Genomic DNA, 23,113 nt, shown 5'->3' with positions numbered 1-23,113 from the left:
GTAATATTGAGATGCTGACATAGAAAAAAGTAGATTTCCAGCTGGTATGATCAGTGATAAACTGGACTTCATCAAAATTAAAAGCTTTTGTGCACCAAAGGATACCATCAAGAAAGTAAAAAGCTATCCCACAGAATAGGAGAAAATATTTGTAAATCATAAGTCTAGTATTCAGATGTTTAAAGAACTCTTAGAACTCAACAATAAAAAGATAACCCAGTTTACAAAATGGATAGGAATAGACAGTTCTCTAAAAAAGACATATACATGGCCAATAAGCTGGTGAAAAGCTGTTTAATATCTTTAGTCATCAGGGAAATGCAAATCAAAACCACAGTGATATATCACTTCACACCTACTAGGATGGCAATAATCAAAAGCACACAAACAGGTGTTGGTGAAGATATGGAGAAATTGGAACCCTCAAGCATTGCTGGTGGGAATGTAAAATGGTGCAGCCACTTGTGGAAAATAGTTTGTCAGTTCCTCAAAAAGTTCACAGCTACCGTATGACCCAGCAATTCCATTCCTAGGGTTATACCCAAGGGAACTGAAAGCATACATTCACACAAAAACTTGTACACAAATGTTCATAGCTTTATTATAATAGCCAAAAGTGGAAACAACCCAGTTGTCCACCAATTGGGACAAATTGAATGAATAAGCAAAATGTTATATCCACACAATGGAATGTTATTCAGCCATAAGAAAACAATGAAATCCTGATCACATGCTGCGACACAGATGAACCTTGAAAAATTGCTACATGAAACAAGCCAGACACAAATGGCCATATATTGTATGATTCCATTTATATGAAATACCCAGAATAAGCTAATTCGTAAAGACAGAAAATAGATTGGTGGTTGCTAGGGGATAAGAGGAAGGGTGAATTGGGAATGGCCGCTATGCGGTACAGGGTTTCTAATGTTCTGGCATTAGATAGCGGAGATGAAAATGTTCTGGCATTAGATAGTGGAGATGGTTGCATAACACTGAATATACTAAAATCCACTGAATTGTACACTTAAAAAAATGAAGAAAGAAGGACTATGCATGATCAAAGAAAAAAATGCTTTGGGCTCAAGTAGGGATAGAATAAACAGTAAGACTGGAAAGACCGATTGTGAAGGGCCTTGAATGGCAAGCTAAGGAAGTTGGCTTTCATCTTATAGATAGTAGGAAGCCACCAGAGTATTTTGAGCAGGGGTGGCATGTTTAAGGTAGTGTTATAGGAAGTTTAATTTGTGAAATGAGAAAGAGATACTATCAGCCAGGAGAGGTAGAAGGTTCTATAAAGTCAAATTGAACACCCGAAGTTTCAGATTTCATGAATGACCCTGGGTATGTGTGTATACACATATGTATGGGATTCGTAGTCATCTGGGGAAGGCTGAGGTGCTAATATGAATATTGAAAACTAGAGAGGTAATATAGCAGAGTAGTTAAAAATGAAAACACTCTGAACCCACATGCTGTCTGGGTTCAAATTCCAGCTCGGCTACCTTCCAGCACTGTGACCTTAGGTAAGTCACTAACCCTGTCTGTGCTTTAGCTTCCTCTTCCGTAAGATAAGGATACCTACTCATCAAGGTTGTTGTGAGGATTAAGTGGGTTAATACATACAAAGTGTTTACAATGTCAAGCTTAAAGAAAGGTCCCCAAAAATGTCAGCTGCTAGTCTGAAACTCCAGAGCAGGTTTGAGAGTAGCCCGCTATTGTTCTCTGCCCCAGATAACCTATGAAGTAACAGTCCTAAAGTGTTAAGACAAAACAAATTTTTCTTTGTGAAAAATGACCCTTAAAAAAAAACTCCATCTACTAATAATGAAGCTTAGTAGTAGTAAAGTGATGATTTTTAGCCATAAAATGGGTTTTCTATATCTTAACAAATATAGTGTAGAGTTTCACAATATTCTTTGATATGAACCAGTCTCTCATACTTTCTGTATAGCGCTGATTCTCTAAGTAAGATGCCAAGGCATGACCTCCCTTCAGGAATTGGGAATCTGCATTTTTAATAAGCATCCTAGGTAATTCTTATGCATGATACAGGTTGAGACCAGTGCCATGTACAGAAGTGGGAAAAATGGCTTATGAAACTCAGTTGTATTTAGCACACTGTATTAGACATAAAATTTGAAAACCCAACCTGGACAACACAGTGAGACCCAGTCTCTACTAAAATAAAATGAATAAGTGAACATTGAAAACCAATGAATAGTATAATGTATTCAGTTCAGTGAGACATGAAACAATATTTTTGCTTAACTGAATCAAACATATGTTAAAAAAAAAAACTTCACCCTACTCCCAAAGCACTCAATAAATTCTTCAGAGAAAAGGAAGAGCTTTTTGTACTACATTGCCTCTAAAATCTTCTGTAGGATAAGATATTTTAAGATAACTTAAAATCTTGTTTTAAGTTTTTAAGTCTCGTTTTAATAACCAAATAAAATGGTTTTTATTTGAGCCAGTTTCAAGTTCTTAAAGTGACATATAGGACTTAACAAAATCCATTATTTGTCATTTGTGCTTTGCCCATTTTTACTGATTTCTTCATACTCTGAAGGAAAAAAATGCTACAAATGTATGTTGATATATAAGAGAGTGCATTCCATAAATATTAGAAATTTTTTTTTCTTTTTTTTGAGATGGAGTTTCACTCTTTCGCCCAGGCTGGAGTGCAGTGGTGCAATCTCAGCTCACTGCAACCTCTGCCTTCCGGTTTCAAGTGATTCTCCTGCCTCAGCCTCCTGAGCAACTGGGATTACAGGCGCCCGCCACCACGCCTAGCTAACTTTTGTATTTTTAGTAGAGATGGGGTTTCACCATGTTGGCCAGGCTGGTCTTGAACTCCTGACCTTGTGATCCACCCACCTCAGCCTCCCAAAGTGCTGGGATTACAGGCGTTAGCCACTGCGCCCGGCCAGAAAAATATTTTTATGGAATTCAAACTTGTATTTTCTTTTGAAGGGATATAAAAAGGGTGAGAGAACCCAACAACCACACTTATTCAAATTTATAAGGATAATTAGGAGTATTCTCATGGTTATCTTTAGAATCTCAGTAGGGTAAAAAGTTTATTGTTTCATTTGCTGAAACTCCTGAGAAAAAGTCTCACCACCTTTGTATTTGCAGAGATTAGATTTGGCAACTCTGAAGACAAGAGAAATTATGATAAGTGTTTGGAGGGGTTGGAGAGAAAACAGCTAATTAGTCACTTGGCAGTGTGGCAGGGCAACCTTTGGGCAACCCAGTCCAGATTAGGTTAGAAGAGGAGCCACGGACCTTTTGTCCACTGCAAACCAGTGCCACAAATGAAGTGGGAAGAGACAGGTTACCACATACTGGTTGGACTTGAGAGAGAACCAGAAAGTGTACAATCCCATAAGCATAAAAAATGGGGATAAAACTTCAAGTGTATATAAGAGTAAGAACAGGAGGAAACAGTAACAGAGAGGGCAGGAGAGAAAGATCAGAAGGAATCGGACAGCCTGAGAAGAGGAACTGGGGGCTGAGTCCTGGCCTGGCCTGGCCGCTCCCCACTGCTCCCTCTGTGCCTCTGGGGGCTTCAGTTTTCCCAAGTGAGAAGCAGCTGTGCTAGATTGCGTCTACAGGCCTTCCACTCCTGGACCAGAACAGTTGCCCCTGCATCTAAAATACATAGCTCTAGCATATAAAATCCGGGTTACCTCACTCCCCCCAACTCCCACATCTCACTCCCTTCCTTTCCCTGCCTGCCCTAATTCTGGCTGCATTCTGTTCTTGCCTCATATGGGCTCTTTTTCTCCTCCCCTTCTTTTCCAATGTCATGCAGTCTCTTAACACTGGGTTTCAACCACTATACAGAAAAATGTTAGTGAAAAAGGAAGAGGGGTTCCATGCTGCGTGATTCTCCCTAACCAGGCACACTAAACTAGGGGTGACAGTGTATCACAAAGTCCAGACTCACAGTCTTGCTGCCCCTTCTCCTCTTCAAAGTTTGTTTCCGAAGTACCACCCCTTGCACCTCACATCCCAGCCAACTCTGCCTACCTGTCAGCCCCAGCCCTCCTCAGGCCTGCCTCAGCCTCACAGCCAGGATCCTACCAACACCAACACTGCGCCAAATAACCCCTCCCAAAAGCCTCACCGGGACTAATCTGGGGACTCTGCCTATTATTAGGAACACCTTGGATGAAGCCCCTACCCGCAGAATTCTGGCAGTAGCGGCAGAATTTTCAGGCATATGCCTAATTTTGTTGGGTGGTGGTTGATTATTTTTTTTAAATCTAGGATTTCTGGGATCTGAAGCTTATACAATCTTGGATACCTTCTTTAAGAAAAAGAATACAAAAATATCTTCTATAAGTTTTACAAAAATATATGACCATGTGAGCACGTTGCTAGCTCCCGCCCCCACCCCACCCCCCAGAGCCTTGGAAGAGGAGTCAAACTGAAGCTTTTTTAGCTTCATGGCAAGTATGCTTCTTCCTGGGAGTACTGGGTACATTCACAGACCTTTATTTTTCACTTTCTATAGATTTAATTTAGTTAAGTCAGTTCGAAGCGGGCAAAGGCCAAAATTTCTCACCCCTAGGTGGCTCAAATTTCTGAGCCTGAGATTTTATATCTTAAAATCCATTAAAAGAATACTCAATTTTCGGCCAGGCGCGGTGGCTCACACCTATAGTCCCAGCACTTTGGGAGGCTGAGGCGGGCAGATCACGAGGTCAGGAGATCGAGACTATCCTGGCTAACATGGTGAAACCCCGTCTCCACTAAAAATACAAGAAAATTAGACAGGCGTGGTGGCGGGCACCTGTAGTCCCAGCTACCCAGGAGGCTGAGGCAGGAGAATGGCGTGAACCCAGGAGGCAGAGCTTGCAGTGAGCCGAGATCGCGCCACTGCACTCCAGCCTGGGCAACAGCCGTCTCAAAAAAAAAAAAAAAAAAAAACCTCAATTTTTAAGAAGTTAGGTGTAGGTATGCTTATATAAAATATTTAGACATGCATAAGTATTTTAAGTGGCCTGAAGGAAGTACATGTATGCTACTTTTGCAAATATTTTCGCTTTTTTTTTTTTTGAGACTAAGTCTCACTCTGTCGCCCAGGCTGGAGTGCAGTGGCGTGATCTCGGCTCACTGCAAGCTCTGCCTCCCGGGTTCACGCCGTTCTCCTGCCTCAGCCTCCCGAGTAGCTGGGACTACAGACACCCGCCACCATGCCCGGCTTTTTTTTTTTTTTTTTTTTTTTGTATTTTTAGTAGAGACGGGGCTTCACCGTGTTAGCCAGGATGGTCTCGATCTGGTGACCTCGTGATCTGCCTGTCTCGGCCTCCCAAAGTGCTGGGATTACAGGCATGAGCCACCGCGCCCGGCCAAATATTTTCACTTTTAAGATGCCCTGCAAGATGGCTGGTATTTTCCCGATTTCACAGATGAAGAAATTGAGGTTTAACGAATGTAAGTAGGCCAGGCGCGGTGGCTCGCGCCTATAATCCCAGCACTTTGGGAGTCTGAGGCGGGCGGATCACCAGAGGTCAGGAGTTCAAGACCAGCCTGACCAACATGGTGAAACCCCGTCTCTACTAAAAATACAAATATTAGCCAGGCATGGTGGTACACGCCTGTAGTCCCAGCTACTTGGGAGGCTGAGGCAGGAGAATTGCTTGAACCTGAGAGGCAGAGGTTTCAGTGAGCCAAGACTGCACCACTGCACTCCAACCTAAGGAACAGAGTGAGACTCTATCTCAAAAAAAAAAGAATGTAAGTAATTTGCCCAAGCTGCAGAGCTAAATTTTAAACTAGATCATTCTGATTCCAAAGCCCAGATAATCTGGCTAGAAGTTGCACCAGGGGATTTACTAATTTACAAAGAATTAGAATGTGATAAAATGCCCTGAGTACAGGCAAGTGTGATTTTTATCTTTGCTAGTAAAGCCATTTAGATGTCTTAGAGTGCCTCAATCTGTTGCACCTGTTCTACTAAAACAAAGAAATGAGTCAACGGCCTCTTTTAGCTTTAACATTCTTTCTGTCTATACATTTTTATAGAATAATTTTTAGTTTTTGCAGCAGGTTTCACCAGTCAGCCAACGGGTATGTATAACATTAATCACTAGCACTACACCTCAGAAGTCTTGCTTATTAAGAGCACTCAGCTTAAGTGAAGAAATTAAAGAATTTTGGTAGGCCTTTGGGACAGTTCAAGTTTAGGTTGTTTGGCTGAGTTGAGAGAGTAAAAAACTAACATTTCTTAACCTAACCCTTTTTCTTTCTTTCTCACAAGTAACAGCTATCCAATAGCTTGCCTTTAAAATGTCCCCTCTATTGTTCCTCCCCCAGACATTTTTGATCACTTGTCCCAGTTTCCATGAGTCCTGTATCACAGCTGTCACAATGCTTGAGCTATTCAGGTGGAGGTAACTTTCAGAAATGAACTGCTGAAGGAAGCAGAGTGCTCAAGAATTAGATTAACAAAGAAAGTACACCTAAATTTAGCATTAAAATGAACTTTAAAAATATTTTTCAATAGGAGGATAAGCAAACATAAAAATGGGTGTGCTTATGTCTATAAACAGGTGCTGGAGCATAGATTGTTATCTGGACATCAAAGAATAATAGAGCTGTAGCTTTAAAAGAGCACACAGCTGGTTATTAGTGATTCACTCCCAGGTCACTGCCAAGTGCCAAGGCATGCGGCAAGAATAGTAGAACGGAAATCAGGTGATGTGGATTCTAATTTGAGCTCTGCTCTGTTAACCTTGGGCATGCCAGTTATCCCCTTTGGACCTTAGTCTCTTATCTACCTAATGAAGGGTTTGGAGCAGGTAATTCTTCAGTTCTAAGTAAGAATCTGGATTCATGAATAACTGTTCAGCATATGACTCAGCCCAAGGTGTACAGGATTGCTGGAGTGTGGAAGGTATGTTGGCTCCTGCCCGTACTAGCAACAAGGCTTAATCTAGTGAACAGAAAGGATCAAAGGTGGCTATATCCCCGCCTAAATGTCCATGATCTACAAGTGCTCTTCCAGCTGGCAGAGAGGGTCAGTAATGAGATTTTGTATCTCATTATATGAAGTTCTAAGCACTGAGCCTAATCAGTTACCCATCACTTAAGTAGACAGTGTCACTCAGAGCTTAACTCTCCTTCCTATTTTTCTTTGTCTTCCTTTTTTCTGTAAGTTCTCTAACATAAGGAACTTCCATTTTGGTGAGAGAATAGAAAAGTTGAGGGACAGGCCAGGTGTGTTGTAAGTAAGACTGATCCAGCTGATTGGTTTGCCATTTAGATTGCATGGCAGACATCTGCCATAAGCACTTAAAACACACCTTCAATAGGTATTAGAAAGCACACACATGGCCAAACATAGTAGCTCACACCTGTAATCCCAACACTTTGCGAGGCTGAGGCAGGAGGATTGCTTGAGCCCAGGAGTTCAAGACCAGCCTGGGCAATATAGCAAGATGCCATCTATACAAAAAATTTAAAAATTATCTGAATGTGGTGGCACACTCCTGTGGTCTCAGCTACTCAGGGGTCTGAGGTGGGAAGATCACTTGAGCCCAGGAGATCAAGGCTGCAGTGAGCCATGACTGCGCCATTGCACTCCAGCCTTTGCGACAGAGCAAGACCCTGCCTCAAAACACACACACTGACTAGGGATGGTGGCTTATGCCCAGCACTTTAGGAGGTTGAGGCAGGCGGATCACTTGAGGTCAGGAGTTTAAGACCAGCCTGGCCAACATGGTGAAACCCTCTCTACTAAAAATACAAAAATCAGCCATGCGGCCGGGTGCAGTGGCTCTCGCCTGTAATCCCAGCACTTTGGGAAGCTAAGGCAGGAGGATCACCTGAGGTCAGGAGTTCGAGACCAGCCTGACCAACATGGTGAAATCCTGTCTCTACTAAAAATACAAAATTAGCCCTGCGTGGTGGCACATGCCTGTAATCCCAGCTACTCGGGAGGCTGAGGCAGGAGAATCACTTGAACCCGGGAGGCAGAGGTTACGGTGAGCCGAGATCACGCCATTGCACACCAGCCTGGGCAACAAGAGCGAAACTCCATCTCAAAAAAAAAAAAAAGAAAATCAGCCATGCATGGTGACACACAGTTGTAATCCCATCTACTTGGGAGGCTGAGGCAGGAGAATCGCTTGAACCTGGGAGGCAGGGGTTGCAGTAAGCCAAGATTGCACCACTGCACTCCAGCCTGGGCAACAGAGTGAGACTGTGTCTTGAAACACACACAAACACACACACACACACACACACACACACATAATTTGCTGTTGTTTTGGGGGCATGGTGGCACATACCTATAGTCCTAGCTACTTGGGAGGCTCAGGCAGGAGGATCACTTGAACCCAGGAAGTTGAAACTGCAGTGAGCTGTGATTGTGCCGCTGCACTCCAGCCTGGGCAACAGAGTGAAGTACTGTCTCAAGAAAATAAAAGATAAAGAAATAAAAACATAAGGTTTAGATGGCAACTTTAAAATGTGAAAGGAGGATATATAGTTTTTTCAAAATTCTTCTAGGAGCTATGCCAGCAAAAAGGTTTGACGACCTGAAGACCATTATATCAGTGGCATAAACATCTTTAATTTGTCCTTTTCCTTCTCCTACACCTAGTCAATTGATTTTTTTTCCCCCATTTATCAATTTCAGACTCTGCCTGGTTTTTCACTTTCCCATCCATTTTGTTACAATATTTTTCCCCTCTTGAAATTAGCCCAGTCTCTTGGAGCGAATGCCCCATGATCCTTCCTACCTCTGTGTCTTTACTACATTATCCTCCCTTGGAATGCCGTCATCTCTTCTCTGTTTAAGAACTACTTCTCCCGACTACTGTGGTTGAGATTGATTTCTCTTTAACCTCTACAACATTGGCTATTCCATACAGTTAGCCCTTAGCATAGAACATCATTGTTTGATTTTGCTCCTTAAGAATAGAAAGCACCTCTTAAAATTCTACCGTATTCCCCCTAATGCCTAATGTAATGCTAACCACATAGTGAGTGCTTAATAAATATTGTATTGACTGCCTAGAGTACAGAGCACTTGTTCACTCATTCGTTTGGTCATTCAACTAATACTTTTTGAGAAATGTTGTGTACCAGGAACTGTACTAGGCACTGGGGTACGGTAGGGACTAAAGTAGATGACAATCCCTGCTTTGAAAGACTGAAAAGTAAGATATATGGTATTTCAAAAGGTAGTAAGTACTGAGAAGAAAAATAGAAAAAGCAGGAAAGAAGAACAAGAAGTGTGTGATGGGGGAGGGTTACAGGGTGGGGAGGGGTAGTGTTGTATACAGTTCTAGATAAGATAGGGAAGTCCTCACTGATACTTATTTACAAAGGACCTGAGGTGTAGGAAGGATTTGAGCTTATCTGTGCAGAGCCTTCCAGGCAAGGAACTTATCATGTGAAGGCACCAAGGCTGGACCTGCTTAACATTCCAGGAAGGGAGAGCTTTGGGGCTGGAGCAGAAGGGTGGAGGCCAGATTGAGAGATGAGTCGGAGGACAGTGGGGCCCGGGCAGAGGGACAGAACCTGCGGGTGCTGGCAATCAGCCTTTTGATCTGAGTGAGAATGGAGGCCTTGAGAGGGCTTTGAGCAGAGGAGTGACCTGCTGACTTAAGTTGAATAGAACCCTCTAGATGCTTCATTAAGGCTAGACTGGAGGGAGGCAAAGCCAGAAAGGGTGAGATCGGTCAGGAGGCAACTATATAATGATAATACATTGAATATAATAATGATATATTAATAATAATAATCCAGAGATAGTGGCAACTCAGACCAGGGGAAGCAGTAGAGGTGGAGAGAAGTGGTCAGATTTTGAATTTATTTTGAAGGTAGAACAGACAGGATTGCTGACTCTGTTGAGTAGTCAGCTGGGAGCTATTGATGGTTTCTGAGCAGGAGCTGAAGGAAGATTACCCCGGTATAGGACTGCTGGGAAGACGTGGTGCAGGCAGAGATGAGGTAGGAGGCCATTGCAAGGATTTAAGGGTGAGATCCATGAGGGTTTTAACTGCAAATCAGCAGAGAAAAAAGGGAGTGGTGATGGTCATGGTGACAGTGATGGTGAGAGAGACTGGAAAGGAGGAATCAACAGGATTTCATGACTAGATAACAGAGAACCAATATGAAGAAGGAAAACACTTTTTTTTTTTTTGAGACGGAGTCTGGCTCTGTTGCCCAGGCTGGAGTACAGTGAGACGATCTTGGCTCACTGCAACCTCCGCCTCCTGGGTTCAAGTGATTCTCCTGCCTCAGCCTCCTGAGTAGCTGGGATTGCAGGCATGCACCACCACACCCGGCTAATTTTTGTATTTTTAGTAGAGATGGGGTTTCACCATGTTGGTCAGGCTGGTCTCGAACTCTTGACCTGGTGATCCGCCTGCCTTGGCCTCCCAGAGTGCTGGGATTACAGACGTGGAGCCACCGCGCCCTGGCAGGAAAACACACTTTTGAATGTTGTGTGACCTGGAGAATGGTACCACTGTTAATTTAAAAAAAAAAAAAAAAAGCCCAGAGAAGGCTGATTTAGGGAGAAATTTATGCCTTAGTTATACAGAGTTTGAAATGGTAATGAAATATCAAATTAAAACTGTCCGCCAAGGAAGTAGGAAATGTGGAACAAAAAAGAAGTTAGAACTAAAGATGTGGATCTGTCTTTGGCATAAAGATTTTATTAAGTTACTTGAGAGTAGATGAGTTTCCAAAGAAGCAGTGTAGCAAGAATAGTGGAGGGCCAGGACTGGATCCTGGGGGTCAGCAACATCTAGGAGCCAGAAAAAATGCCTTCGGTGAAAGAGACAGAAAGATGGGTGTGTTCAAATTGTAGTCAGCCAACCCATGCCAGAAGTAAGCACAGAAAGTAAGAGTGAACATTGGCCAAGCACAGTGGCTGATGCCTGTAATCCCAACACTTTGGGAGGCCGAGGCGGGCAGATTGCTTGAGCTCAGGAGTTCGAGACCAGCCTGGGTAACATGGTGAAACTCCAACTCTACAAGAAATTAGCCAGTCCTGTGCACACCTGTAGTCGCAGCTGCTAGGGAGACTCTGGTGGGAGGATCACTTGAACCTAGAAAGTTGAGGCTGCAGTGAGCTGTGAGCATGCCACTGCACTCCAGCGTGGGCAACAGACCAGTGGCTCACGCCTGTAATCCTAGCACTTTGGGACGCCAAGGCAGGTGGATCACTTGAGGTAAGGAGTTCGAGACTAGCCTGGCCAACATGGAGAAACCCCATCTCTACTGAAAATACAAAAATTAGCTGGGCATGGTGGTGCACACCTGTAATCCCAGCTACTCGGGAGGCTGAGACAGGAGAATCACTTGAACCTGGGAAGCGGAGGTTGCCGTGAGCCAAGATCATGCCACTGCACTTCAGCCTGGACAACAGAGAGAGACTCTATCCCAAAGGGAAAAAAAAAGATCCAGGAGATCCATTCCTAGGTATATACCCAAGAGAATTGAAAACATAAAAACATATGTTCACACAAAAACTTGTACATGGGCTCATACCTGTAATTGCAGCACTCTGGGAGGCCAAAGCAGGAGGATCATTTGAGGCCAGGAGTTCAAGACCGGCCTAGGCAACATAGTGAGACCCTGTCTCTACAAAATGCATGAAAGTTTGTAGCAGCAGTCTTCATAATGTTCCTAAAGTGGAAACAACCCAGTTGTTTGTCAGCTGATGAATGGGTAGATTATATGCAGAGTATCCAGGCTGGGCATAGTGGCTCATGCCTGCAATCCTAGCACTTTGGGAAGCTGAGGTGGACAGATCATTTGAGCTCAGGAATTCAAGACCAGCCTGAGCAACATAGTGAGACCTTGCCTATAAAAAAGTTTTAAATGTTAAAAAAAAAAAGCAGAGTATCCATACAACGGAATATTATTCAGCCATAAACAGGAATGAAGTACTGATACATGCTACAACATGGATGAACCTTGAAAACATGCTAAGTGAAATAAGCCAGACACAAAGGTCTACATATTGCCAGACTCCATTTATATGAAACACCTAGAATAGGCCAATCTATAGAGACATAAAGTAGATTAATGGTTGCCAGGCTCTGGGAGGTAAGGGAGAATGGGAAATGACTGCCAACGTGTATGGGGTTTCTACTTGAGGTGATGAAGATATTCTGAAATTAGATAGATAGTGGGGATGGTTGCACAACCTTTTTTTTTTTGTTTTTCTTTTTGAGATGGAGTCTCGCTCTGTTGCTAGGTTGGATGCAGTGGCGTGATCTCAGCTCACTGCAATCTCTGCCTCCTGGGTTCAAGCAATTCTCCTGCCTCAGCCTCCTGAGTAGCTGGGACTACAGGCAGGCACCACCATGCCCGGCTAATTTTTTGTATTTTAGTAGAGACAGGGTTTCACCATGTTGGCCAGGATGGTCTTGATCTCCTGACCTCGTGATCTGCCCCCCTGCGGCTCCCAGAGTGCTGGGATTACAGGCATGAGCCACCACGCCCGGCGACAACCTTTTGAATATACTAAAAAACATTACATTTTACACTTTGAAGGGTGAATTTTATGGTAAATTATATCTCAGTAGAAAAAAATCCAGGAAACTGTGTATAGTCAGCCCTCCATATTTGTGGGTTCCACATTCATGGATTCTAAGCTAAATAATAATACAATAATAAAAATATAAATAAAAAACAATATGCTATATAGCAGCTATTTGCATAGCATTTATATTATATTAGGTATTATGAGTAATCCAGAGATGATTTAAAGTGTACGTGAAGATGTGCATAGGTTACATGCAATACTACACCATATTATATAAGGGACTTGAGCATCTGTGGTGTCTGCTGCAAGTACTAGAACCAATCCTTCATGGATACCAAGAGTTAACTGTATTCAAAACCAATGAAACCAGTGAAAGAGAAGTTTCAAAAAGATTGAAAACATAGCAGGGCAGTCAAGGAAACCAGGGAGAAAGGAAAGACTACAGGATTTGGGTATTAGAAGATGAAAGATTAAAACAAATCATTCCATATCAGCACGCAGTCCACAGACTACTCCTAAAAGTTCCTGAGACTTCTTTAAGGAATCTCTTTGGGGTAAAAATTATTTTCATGATACTACTAAGATGTATTTGTCTTTTCACTATGTTGACACTTGCACTGATGTTGCAAAATGGTGGTAAAACTGCTGGCGCCTTAGCACAAATCAGGGCAGTGACACCAAACTGTACTAGTGGTCGCTGCATTCTTTACTGCCATGCACTCACAATCAAAACAGAGCCAGTTTCACTTAAGAATCGTTGATGAAGTGGTAAATTTTTTTTGTTTTTTTTTTTGAGGCAGGGTCTTACCCAGGCTAGAGTGCAGTGGGGGCATCACAGCTCACTGCCGCCTCAACTTCCTGGGCTCAGGTGATCCTACCTCAGCCTCCTGAGTAGCTGAGGCTACAGGTGTGCACCACCACACCTGGCTAATTTTTGTTTTTGCTTTGTTTTGTTTTTAGAGATGGGGTTTCACTCTGTTGCCCAGGCTAAATATTGTTAATTGTATCAAATGTCAGTCCTGGAATAAATCTTTTTTTTTTTTTTTAACTGGTATGCACCACCACACCTGGCTAATTTTTGTATTTTTAGTAGAGACGGGGTTTCGCCATGTTGGCCAGGCTGGTCTGGAACTCCTGACCTCAAGTGATCCACCCGTCTTGGCCTCCCAGAGTGCTGGGAGGCGTGGGCCACCATGCCTGATCCTGAGTACATCTTTTTAACCTTGTTTGAAGAAATGGGAAATATGCATAAACCGCCTCTGCTGCACACTGGTAGAGTACAGTGGTTGTCACAAGGAAAAGCATTTGGGCGATTATTCAAGTTGCATATTGATTTAGCAGCTTCTTTTTTCACCGACCACCATTTTTACTTGAAAGAATGATGGACAAACTATGGTTTTATACTTAGGCATCTGGCAGACAGTCTCTTGAAACTGTATGAAGTGAGCCTGTCACTTCAAGGTGAATATATACAGACTTTTCTGCTGAAATCAATGGTGAAATTTAAGGAAGATGATTTTTTGATATATATTCTAATGAAATATGTCAGTATTTAGAAGCTCTGCCTAACAACAGGGAACCAGTATTTTGCAGTGACCCATGTGTGATGTTACAAAGTCATGCATGGTGAAATATCCATTCAAAGCGCAAGAGAAGCCAATGGGTTTTATTATAACAAAAGTTCCTAACTGTTAAGAAACTACTACTTGTCAAGTTTTGATGTAGTGCTAAAGAATATCCAAAATTATCTGAAAATGCAGATACTTTCTCTGTCTGTGTAAAGCCAGATTTTCTTCGTATATTTTAACCAAACTAACATATTACAACAGATTAAATGCAGAAGCAGATTTGAGAATCCAGTCATCTTCTATTAAGTCAGACAGAGGCCATAAATGTATGAAAATGTAAAACAATGGCATTCTTCTCATTAGATGGCTTTTTTTTTTATTGTTTTGGGAAATATAGTGGTTTACATTTAAAGTATGTTATTTATATTAATGTGTAGTAGTTTTACTGTTAATATTTTTACTGAATTAATCGTATCTTTTACCTTTTTTTTTTAGTTTTATTTTCTTTCTTTTTTTTTTTTTTTTTTTTTTTGATATGGAGTCTCGCTCTGTTGCCTAGTCTGGAGCACAGTGGCGTGATCTCAGCTCACTACAACACCCGCCTCCTGGGTTCAAGCCTTAGCCTCCCAAGTAGCTGGGATCACAGGCGCCTGCCACCATGTCTGGCTGATTTTTGTATTTTTAGTAGAGACAGGGTTTCACCATGTTGGCCAGGCTGGTCTCAAACTCCTGACCTCAAGTGATCCACCCACCTCGGCCTTCCAAAGCATTGGGATTACAGGAGTGAGCCACCACACCCAGTCTTTAGTCTTATTTTCTAACACAGTAGACATTGATACATAGTTCCCACATTAACAAAAGTTGTTTGGGGTGCTCAATTTATTTATTTATTTATTTTATTTATTTATTTTTTTTTTTTTGAGGCAGAGTCTCACTGTGTCGCCCAGGCTGGAGTGCAGTGGCACGATCTCGGCTCACTGCAAGCTCTGCCTCCCAGGTTCATGCCATTCTCCTGCCTCAGCCTCCCGAGTAGCTGGGGCTACAGGCGCCCGCCACCACGCCTGGCTAATTTTTTGTATTTTTAGTAGAGACAGGGTTTCACCATGTTAGCCAGGATGGTCTCGATCTCCTGACCTCGTGATCCGCCTGCCTCAGCCTCCCAAAGTGCTGGGATTACAGGCGTGAGCCACCACGCCCAGCTTATTTTTTTTATTTTATTTTTTTTTTGAGACAGGGTCTCAAAAAAAACCAACTTTGTTGCCCAGGCTGGAGTGCAGTGGCATCATCGTACCTCATTGTAGCTTCTGTCTCCCCAGACTCAGGTGATCCTCCTGCCTCAGCCTCTCAAGTAGCTGGGACTACAAGCACACGCCACCCACCCCACCCAGCTATTTTTTTTATTTTTTGTAGAGACAGAGCCTTGCTATGTTGCCCAGGCTTGTCTCAAACTCCTGGGTTCAAGTGATTCTCCCATCTCAGCCTCCCAAAGCGCTGGGATTACAGGTGTGAGCCACCACTCCCAGATTTACCAGACTTAATGGAACACAGCCCATTTCTGTTTCTTCAGATGAAACCTCACAACTTTAGGATTAATAAGTAATCTCACAACTATTGTACAGGAAATAAGAAAATGTTCCCGCTAACAATGCACGTTGTGATAGATCTGGTCCCTGACACAAACAGCACTGGGAACTGAGTGAAGTCCAGAGACTGAAGAATACAGTTCTATCCACTCCCTGTGCTTGACTACAACCCCTGAAGAGGGCTTGTACAAATTAAATGTATCCCAGCAGCTGCTTGAAAGACCACAGCATTGGCCGGGCATGGTGGCTCACGCTTGTAATCCCAGCACTTTGGGAGGCCGAGGCGGGTGGATCACGAGGTCAAGAGATCGAGACCACGGTGAAACCCTGTCTCTACAAAAAATACAAAAAATTAGCTGGGCACTCCAGCCTGGGCGACAGAGACTCTGTCTCAAAAAACCCACAGCATTTTGAATGTCCCTAGCATTAGGGCTTATAGAGCTCCCATTCTAGTAGAAGATCCTCAGGTTTGGAGTGTACTAAAGGTCATCATCCTTCGCCTGCTAATAAGTTTCTGAAGGCCCTGCTTTAAACAAACAATCAAAAAGAAGGAACAGTTACAGTGCTGCTAAACAAGTTCTTTTTTTTTTTTTTTTTTTTGAGATGGAGTTTTGCTCTTGTTGCCAGGCTGGAGTGCAATGGCGTGATCTCGGCTCACCGCAACCTCCACCTCCCAGGTTCAAGCAATTCTGCCTCAGCCTCCCAAGGAGCTGGGATTACAGATATGCACTACCACGCCCAGCTAATTTTGTATTTTTTTAGTAGAGACAGGGTTTCTCCATGTTGAGGCTAGTCTCGAACTCCTGACCTCAGGTGATCCGCCCGCCTCGGCCTCCCAAAGTGCTGGGATTACAGGCATTAGCCACCGCGCCCGGCCAACAAGTTCTTACAAACCTCTGGGTTGTTACAAACCCATCTGGTGCTAATAAAGGTAAGGCATCAACCCCAATCTCCAAGCTGAGAATTTTATTCTCAGGACTGAGCACTGTGGCCTGCATTCGGATGTTAGTGGGGCTGTCAGAACCGTGTCTCATGCTGTTAAAAGTGGAAGTCCTTCCCACTCAGACCCACGGAAGCCAACTCTGATGAGTGGGAGGGTGAGCAGAAGGGGCTTCGGTCATTTTTTATAGATTCTTCAGGTAACTCTAGCAACCATATTAAGCATTGGCTCCCACAAAAAAGCATTAAGGCTCAGAAACATCTTGTAGGGTCACACCCTCCCTAAAAACAGCACATCCCTGAAGTGGTGGCTGGGCAGCCAGGCTCCAAAGCCCGCTGAGCTGAGCGGCAGCCAAGAACAAGGTTTGGTGTTTACATACTCAAAATCAGCCTGGGTTGTCACAGCAACTCACCCCAGCACAGTTCTTCCTTCTCCACGGCGGCTTGCTTCCAGGCTTTGCTGTTTTCTGTCACCGTCTTAACGTTCCTGCTAACCTGGCCTGCTGCATTCTTTTTGTTTTTCTCCCAATTCCTCCACCTTCTTCTCATGTGTTTGCTAGTGTGCAATACCTCACCTGTTTGGAACTCAACAACGTCCCCTCCTGCAAAACGCACCTGAAAGCAAGAAATAGCACACAAGGCCTCTAAGTGGCCAGAACAGATGTTACCAGGCCTATCTATGCACTAAGTCCATAAGGAAGGCACCCAAGCCCCTTGCTTTTGTCTTAAATCTTTTTTTTACACCTTTAAAATAAGGTTATGGTTTCTAAGGCCTGCCGTAAATTAGGAGTAGGGAGAGGAACTATTGCCAAGCACCCCGAAAGTTCAAGAGGTGACTGTTGATCCCAGAGTAGCAAGGAAAGGGACAGACAGGCTATAGGAAGTGGACGAAAGAACTCAGAACTCAGGACAGTGTAGGCCTTGTTAGAGTCAGGCAGACAATTTCACATCCCTCAGAACGTCATAAAGCCATCATGACTTTACTCTGGAATAGATATGATCCAGACACCTAGAAAATGTTAAATTAGATTCAACTTAAAGAGGCAGAATAATATGTGTGGTGTTTTTTAATTTCGAGCATTCCAAATGGTTAAGGGTTTTCATGCTTAAAGAGAGAAACTTAGCTATCTAGAACTTATTTATGAGTGCTCTAGATAATTATCTACTCTGTTTTATATTTTTTTTATTTATACCCCATTACTAAAAAAAAAGTAAAAATAAAGCAAAAGATTGAAGGCATTGATTTTTAGTCTATATACTTTTTAGTTCCTGGCTCTAGTTCTTAGCAATATTTGCTGCTAACCTGGTGTTCTGTCTCTGCCAAATTTCTGCCCATGTGAAATGTATGAGACTTGATCCTATTTCCTTGCTCATTCATCTACCTGAAAGGGTCATAGATGTCTTCACCTCCCTGGAGCTAGTGATCCTATATCCCATCATCTCAGCCAGCTAGAAAATGAACCATCACATGCCACCTCCTCCGCAATTACGTGCTTCATAAACAGAATACCTGGCATATAGCAGGCATTTACTAAACACTTGGTGAATGAATACATGAGCCGGTAATCCACAAGATATCTGTAGAATTAATTACAGTTGAGCCTTGAACAGCGCAGGGCCTATGGGATCCCACCCCTTGTACAGTCAAAAATCCTCATAAAACTTTTTTTTTCTTTTTTGAGGCAGAATCTTGCTCATTGCCCAGGCTGGAGTGAAATGGCGTGATCTCAGCTCACTGCCACCTCCGCCTCCTGGGTTCAAGCAATTCTCCTGCCTCAGCTTCCCAAGTAGCTGGGATTACAGGTTCCTGCCACCATGCCTAACTAATTTTTGTATTTTTAGTAGAGACGGGGTTTCACCATGTTGGCCAGGCTCGTCTCAAACTCCTGACCTCAGGCGACCCACCCGCCTAAGCCTCCCAAACTAGGGGATTACAGCTGTGAGCTGCCGCACCCGGCCCACACATATAACTTTTTTTTTTTTTTTTGAGACAGAGTCTCACTCTGTCACCAGGCCGGAGGGCAGTGGTTCTCTCTGCTCAGTGCAATCTCTGCTCACTGCAACCTCTGCCTCCCGGGTTCAAGCAATTCCCCTGCCTCAGCCTCCTGAGTAGCTGGGACTACACGTGTGTGCCACCATGCCCAGCTAATTTTTTGTATTTTAGTAGAGACGGAATTTCACCATGTTAGCCAGGATGGTCTCGATTTCCTGACCTCGTGATCCGCCTGCTTCAGCTTCCCAAAGTGCTGAGATTACAGGCATGAGCCACCGCACCCGGCCACATATAACTTTTGACTCTCCAAAAACTTAACTACTAATAGAAGACTTACCAATAGCATCAACAAGTTGATTAACATATATTTTGTATGTCATTTGTATTATATATGTATTTCTTACCATAAAGTAAACTATAGAAAAGAAGATGTTATTAAGAAAATCATAAGCAAGAAAAAATATGTTTACTCTTCATTCAGTGGAAGTGGATCAGCATAAAGGTCTTCCTCCTCATGATCTTCAGGTTGAGCAGGCAAGGAGGCGGAGAAAGAGAAAGGGTTGCCATCTCAGCAGTGGCAGAGGCAGAGGGAAGTCTTAGGGGACCCATGCTGTTCAAAATTGTGTTGATCAAGGGTCAACTATACTTGCATGAAGCTATAAATTTAAGAGCCTAGCCCATTATGGGAACAGCAATAAAAAAAAAAAAAAAACCACCAGTTGGCCAGGCATGGTGGCTCACGCCTGTAATCCTAGCACTTTGGGAGGCCGAGGCAGGTGGATCACCTGAGGTCAGGAGTTCGAGACCAGCCTGGCCAACATGGTGAAATACCGTCTCTACTAAAAATACAAAAATTCACTGGGCATGGTGGCGGGCACCTGTAATCCCAGCTACTCGGGAGGCTGAAGCAGGAGAATCGCTTGAACCTAGGGGCCGGAGGTTGCAGTGAGCTGCCAAGATCGTGCCATTGCACTCTCCAGCCTGGGTAAAAACAGCTAAACTCCATCTCAAAAAAAAACCACCAGTTGATCCTGGCACCAGGAAGATCAAATGGTGGATATGCTGTTGTGTGGGAAAAGCAGGACACACATCAGTACAGTTCTTTTGTTTGTTTGTTTGTTTTGAGACAGAGTCTCGCTCTGTTGTCCAAGCTGGAGTGTAGCGGCATGATCTCAGCTCACTGCAAACTCTGCCTCCCAGGTTCAAGTGATTCTCCTGCCTCAGCCTCCCAAGTAGCTGGGATTACAGGCACCCACCACCACACCCAGCTAATTTTTTATATTTTTGGTAGAGATGGGGTTTCACCATGTTGGCCAGTATGGTCTCAAACTCCTGATCTCAAGTGATCCACCCACCTCAGCCTCCCAAAGTGCCTTGGTTTACAGGCGTGAGCCACTGCACCCAGCCAGTACAGTTTTTTGTTTTGTTTTGTTTTGTTTTTTTGAGACGGAATCTTGCTCTGTCGCCCAGGCTGGAGTGCAGTGGCACCATCTCAGCTCACTGCAAGCTCCGCCTCCCGGGTTCATGCCATTCTCCTGCCTCAGCCTCCCGAGTAGCTGGGACTATAGGCGCCTGCCACCACACCCGGCTAATTTTTTTTTTTTTTTTTTTTTTTGTATTTTTAGTAGAGACGGGGTTTCACCGTGTTAGCCAGGATGGTCTCGATCTCCTGACCTCGTGATCCGCCCGTCTCAGCCTCTCATAGTGCTGGGATTACAGGCATGAGCCACCGCGCCCGGACTTTTTTTTTTTTTTTTTTTTAATGTATGGGGGAAAAATGACTAGAAGGACAGAAACCGACATATAACATGATTGTGTGCATTCACTTATTTAACAAATAATTGAGCAATTAATTTATGTTACTGTTCTAAGCGTTTTAGAGTTAACCAAACTCACAGTAAACTATTGCCCATGATAAAAACTGCCCTTACATAATTTAAAAGCAAGAATCGCAGCAATTCATCAGGCACAGTGGCTCACGCCTGTAATCCCAACACTTTGGGAGGCCAAGGCAGGAGGATTCCTTGAGTCCAGGAGTTCAAGGCCAGCCTGGGCAACATAGTGAGACCTCATGTCCATAAAAATTACAAAATAGCCAGCATGGTGGCAAGCACCTGTGGTCCCAGCTACTCAAGAGGCTGAAGTTGGAGGATCACTTGAGCCCAGGAGGTCAAGGCTGCAGTGAGCGATGATTGTGCCACTGCACTCCAGCCTGGGTGACAGAGCAAGACCCTGTCTCAAAATAAATAAAAATAAAAGCAAGAATTGTAGAAAGTATAAACCATGACCAACTCAAGAGAATAATCAATGAAAGAATAGGCAGAATGTCTTTCCAAAAAGCAGTTGAGAGATTCCCATCCTCCACATATGCACTAGTGCAGTGGGAATGTTGCCAGGCATGGCAGCCAGACCTCTAGATAGAACACTGAAGGTGAGTCTGCAGTAAAGCCATGGAATATGCTAATTTTAGTTTAGGAATACCAAATGTTATTGACCGTTTTTAATTCAATAAGCATCCCTTGGCCGTGTATAATCAGTTCATGACCCATCAGGAGATCCTCTGTGGTTCACTCATGGCCTTTGGACTATACTCTGAATCATGGCTTTAGAAGACATTTTTCCAGTATACTTATATGGATTTTATAACTTGGTTGATGCCCAAATTACAGACTGTGAGGAGTATCTCCACATATCTTGTAACTGCTATATATGCAGTCAGCAATTCCAGTATTTAGCCTGATATTAATTTATATTTTTCCTCATAATCTGATAATACTGTGCTAGCAAGATAGATCACACAGTGTAAATGAGTGTTTCTGGAGCATAGATGGGTACACTCAAATCTTTGTATCTTGTTTTTTAATAGAGACAGGGTTTCGCTATGTTGCTCAGGCTGGTGTCGAACTCCTTGGCTCAAGCAATCCCCTTGCCTCAGCCTCCCAGAGTGCTGGGATTATACATGGGAGCCACCATGCCTAGCTTCCTTGTATCATTTTTTAGAATTCAAGTAAGAGAAAATGTCTGGCAATAGTTCATAAGCTATAAATGAAACCTAGTCTTAGGACCCAGCTTTATATTGCCTCAATCAAATATTAATATCTTTAGTTCAAAATTTGTATTTACAAAAAAACTTTTGGTTCTTGGGGATACCGTTATTGCCTTCTCTGTTGCCATCCATATAATGTATGTTGTTTGTTTTTTTTTTTCTCTCTCCCTCTGGGCTGCATTTCATGCCAGATAAACTTCCAAACCAAACTGGGATGGCACCAGGCACAAATAACACTCTTCTTATCTTTTTCCCCATCTAGGTTACCCCTTTGCTTTGTTTTATCGGCATTACCTTTTCTACAAGGAGAGCTACCTCATCCACCTCTTCCATACCTTTACAGGCCTCTCAATTGCTTATTTTAACTTTGGTGAGTAAACTAAATTAGCAGTGGCACTGCAATTAGTGGGAACCTGGAAGGAACAGACTTGAACAAAATTTCCTTGAGAGAATCTAATAGGTAGGGAAGTTACAATGCTCCCACTTGCAAAGAGGGTTGTATGAAGAGGAACACAGCTTAACTTTTCCTTTTTTTCTTTTATGTACATTCCTCTGTCAGATAAAAACATTTTGAGGGTGGTTACCCTTGCCATACCTCATCAACAAAGAATCCTCAGTTTCTCTCTGCTGTGGATGTAACTGAATGACCGAGCCAAGCAATCCCCACTTAGATTCATTCTTCACTTCAGACATTCACAAATACAGTAACAAGCTGGGCGTGGTAGCCCTTGCCCAGGAATTCAAGGCTGCAGTGAGCTATGATTGAGCTACTTCACTCAAGTCTGGACAACAGAGCAAGTCTCATCTCTTAAAAAAACAAACAAAAAAAGAAAAGAAATAAAATAACACTCTAATAATCTTTTTTATTTTAATAACTAATTTCCATCCTCTCCTCCAAAACATGAGGTTATTCTGAAAAAAAAGATCCTGATGCCAACGTTTTTTCTTTATATATTACGTTGTGATTGGAAGTCTCAGGATGGGTGGGAGTGTAAAAACCAGGCTAAATTCTCTCTTCTTGCATCCAGGAAACCAGCTCTACCACTCCCTGCTATGTATTGTGCTTCAGTTCCTCATCCTTCGACTAATGGGCCGCACCATCACTGCCGTCCTCACTACCTTTTGCTTCCAGATGGTAAACGTCTTTCCCTTAGCAGCTCAGGCTACAGCTGACAGCAGTTCAGGGGACAGGGGTAGGCAGGGGACTGTGGTATAGAAATTAGCAGACCTAATTTGTAACCCCTCTCCCAGCACTTAGCAGTATGACTTCAGGTAGGTGGCTTGTCACAGGCCCCAAGTGTTCCATCCACAGATTGTAATGGTAACTCTTTGCCTGCCTCAAGGAAGGGCCACCAGCTAACCCTTTGCATACTGTGCCATTAGGCTCTTTGGTTTAGCCTACTATCCAGGAGCAGAGTCACTTCAAGGCAAGACAGAAAAGCAACTTAGAATGAGTTA

The 23,113-nt window shown here is 43.3% G+C and overlaps 1 protein-coding gene across 1 annotated transcript in view; it reads left to right on the top strand.

Moving 5' to 3' along the window:
• The window catches only part of LPCAT3 (lysophosphatidylcholine acyltransferase 3), a 42,214-nt gene that overhangs the window by 12,951 nt on the left and 6,150 nt on the right, over positions 1-23,113 (top strand). The window contains exons 2-3 of the mRNA XM_054444511.2: positions 21,918-22,025; positions 22,684-22,790. Coding sequence (XP_054300486.1) covers positions 21,918-22,025; positions 22,684-22,790 — 215 coding nt within the window. The remainder of the gene's footprint in view (positions 1-21,917; positions 22,026-22,683; positions 22,791-23,113) is intronic.

This window comes from Pongo pygmaeus, chromosome 10, assembly GCF_028885625.2.
Source record: "Pongo pygmaeus isolate AG05252 chromosome 10, NHGRI_mPonPyg2-v2.0_pri, whole genome shotgun sequence".
Lineage (NCBI taxonomy): Eukaryota > Metazoa > Chordata > Mammalia > Primates > Hominidae > Pongo > Pongo pygmaeus.
This window is presented reverse-complemented; position numbering and strand designations above follow the sequence as displayed.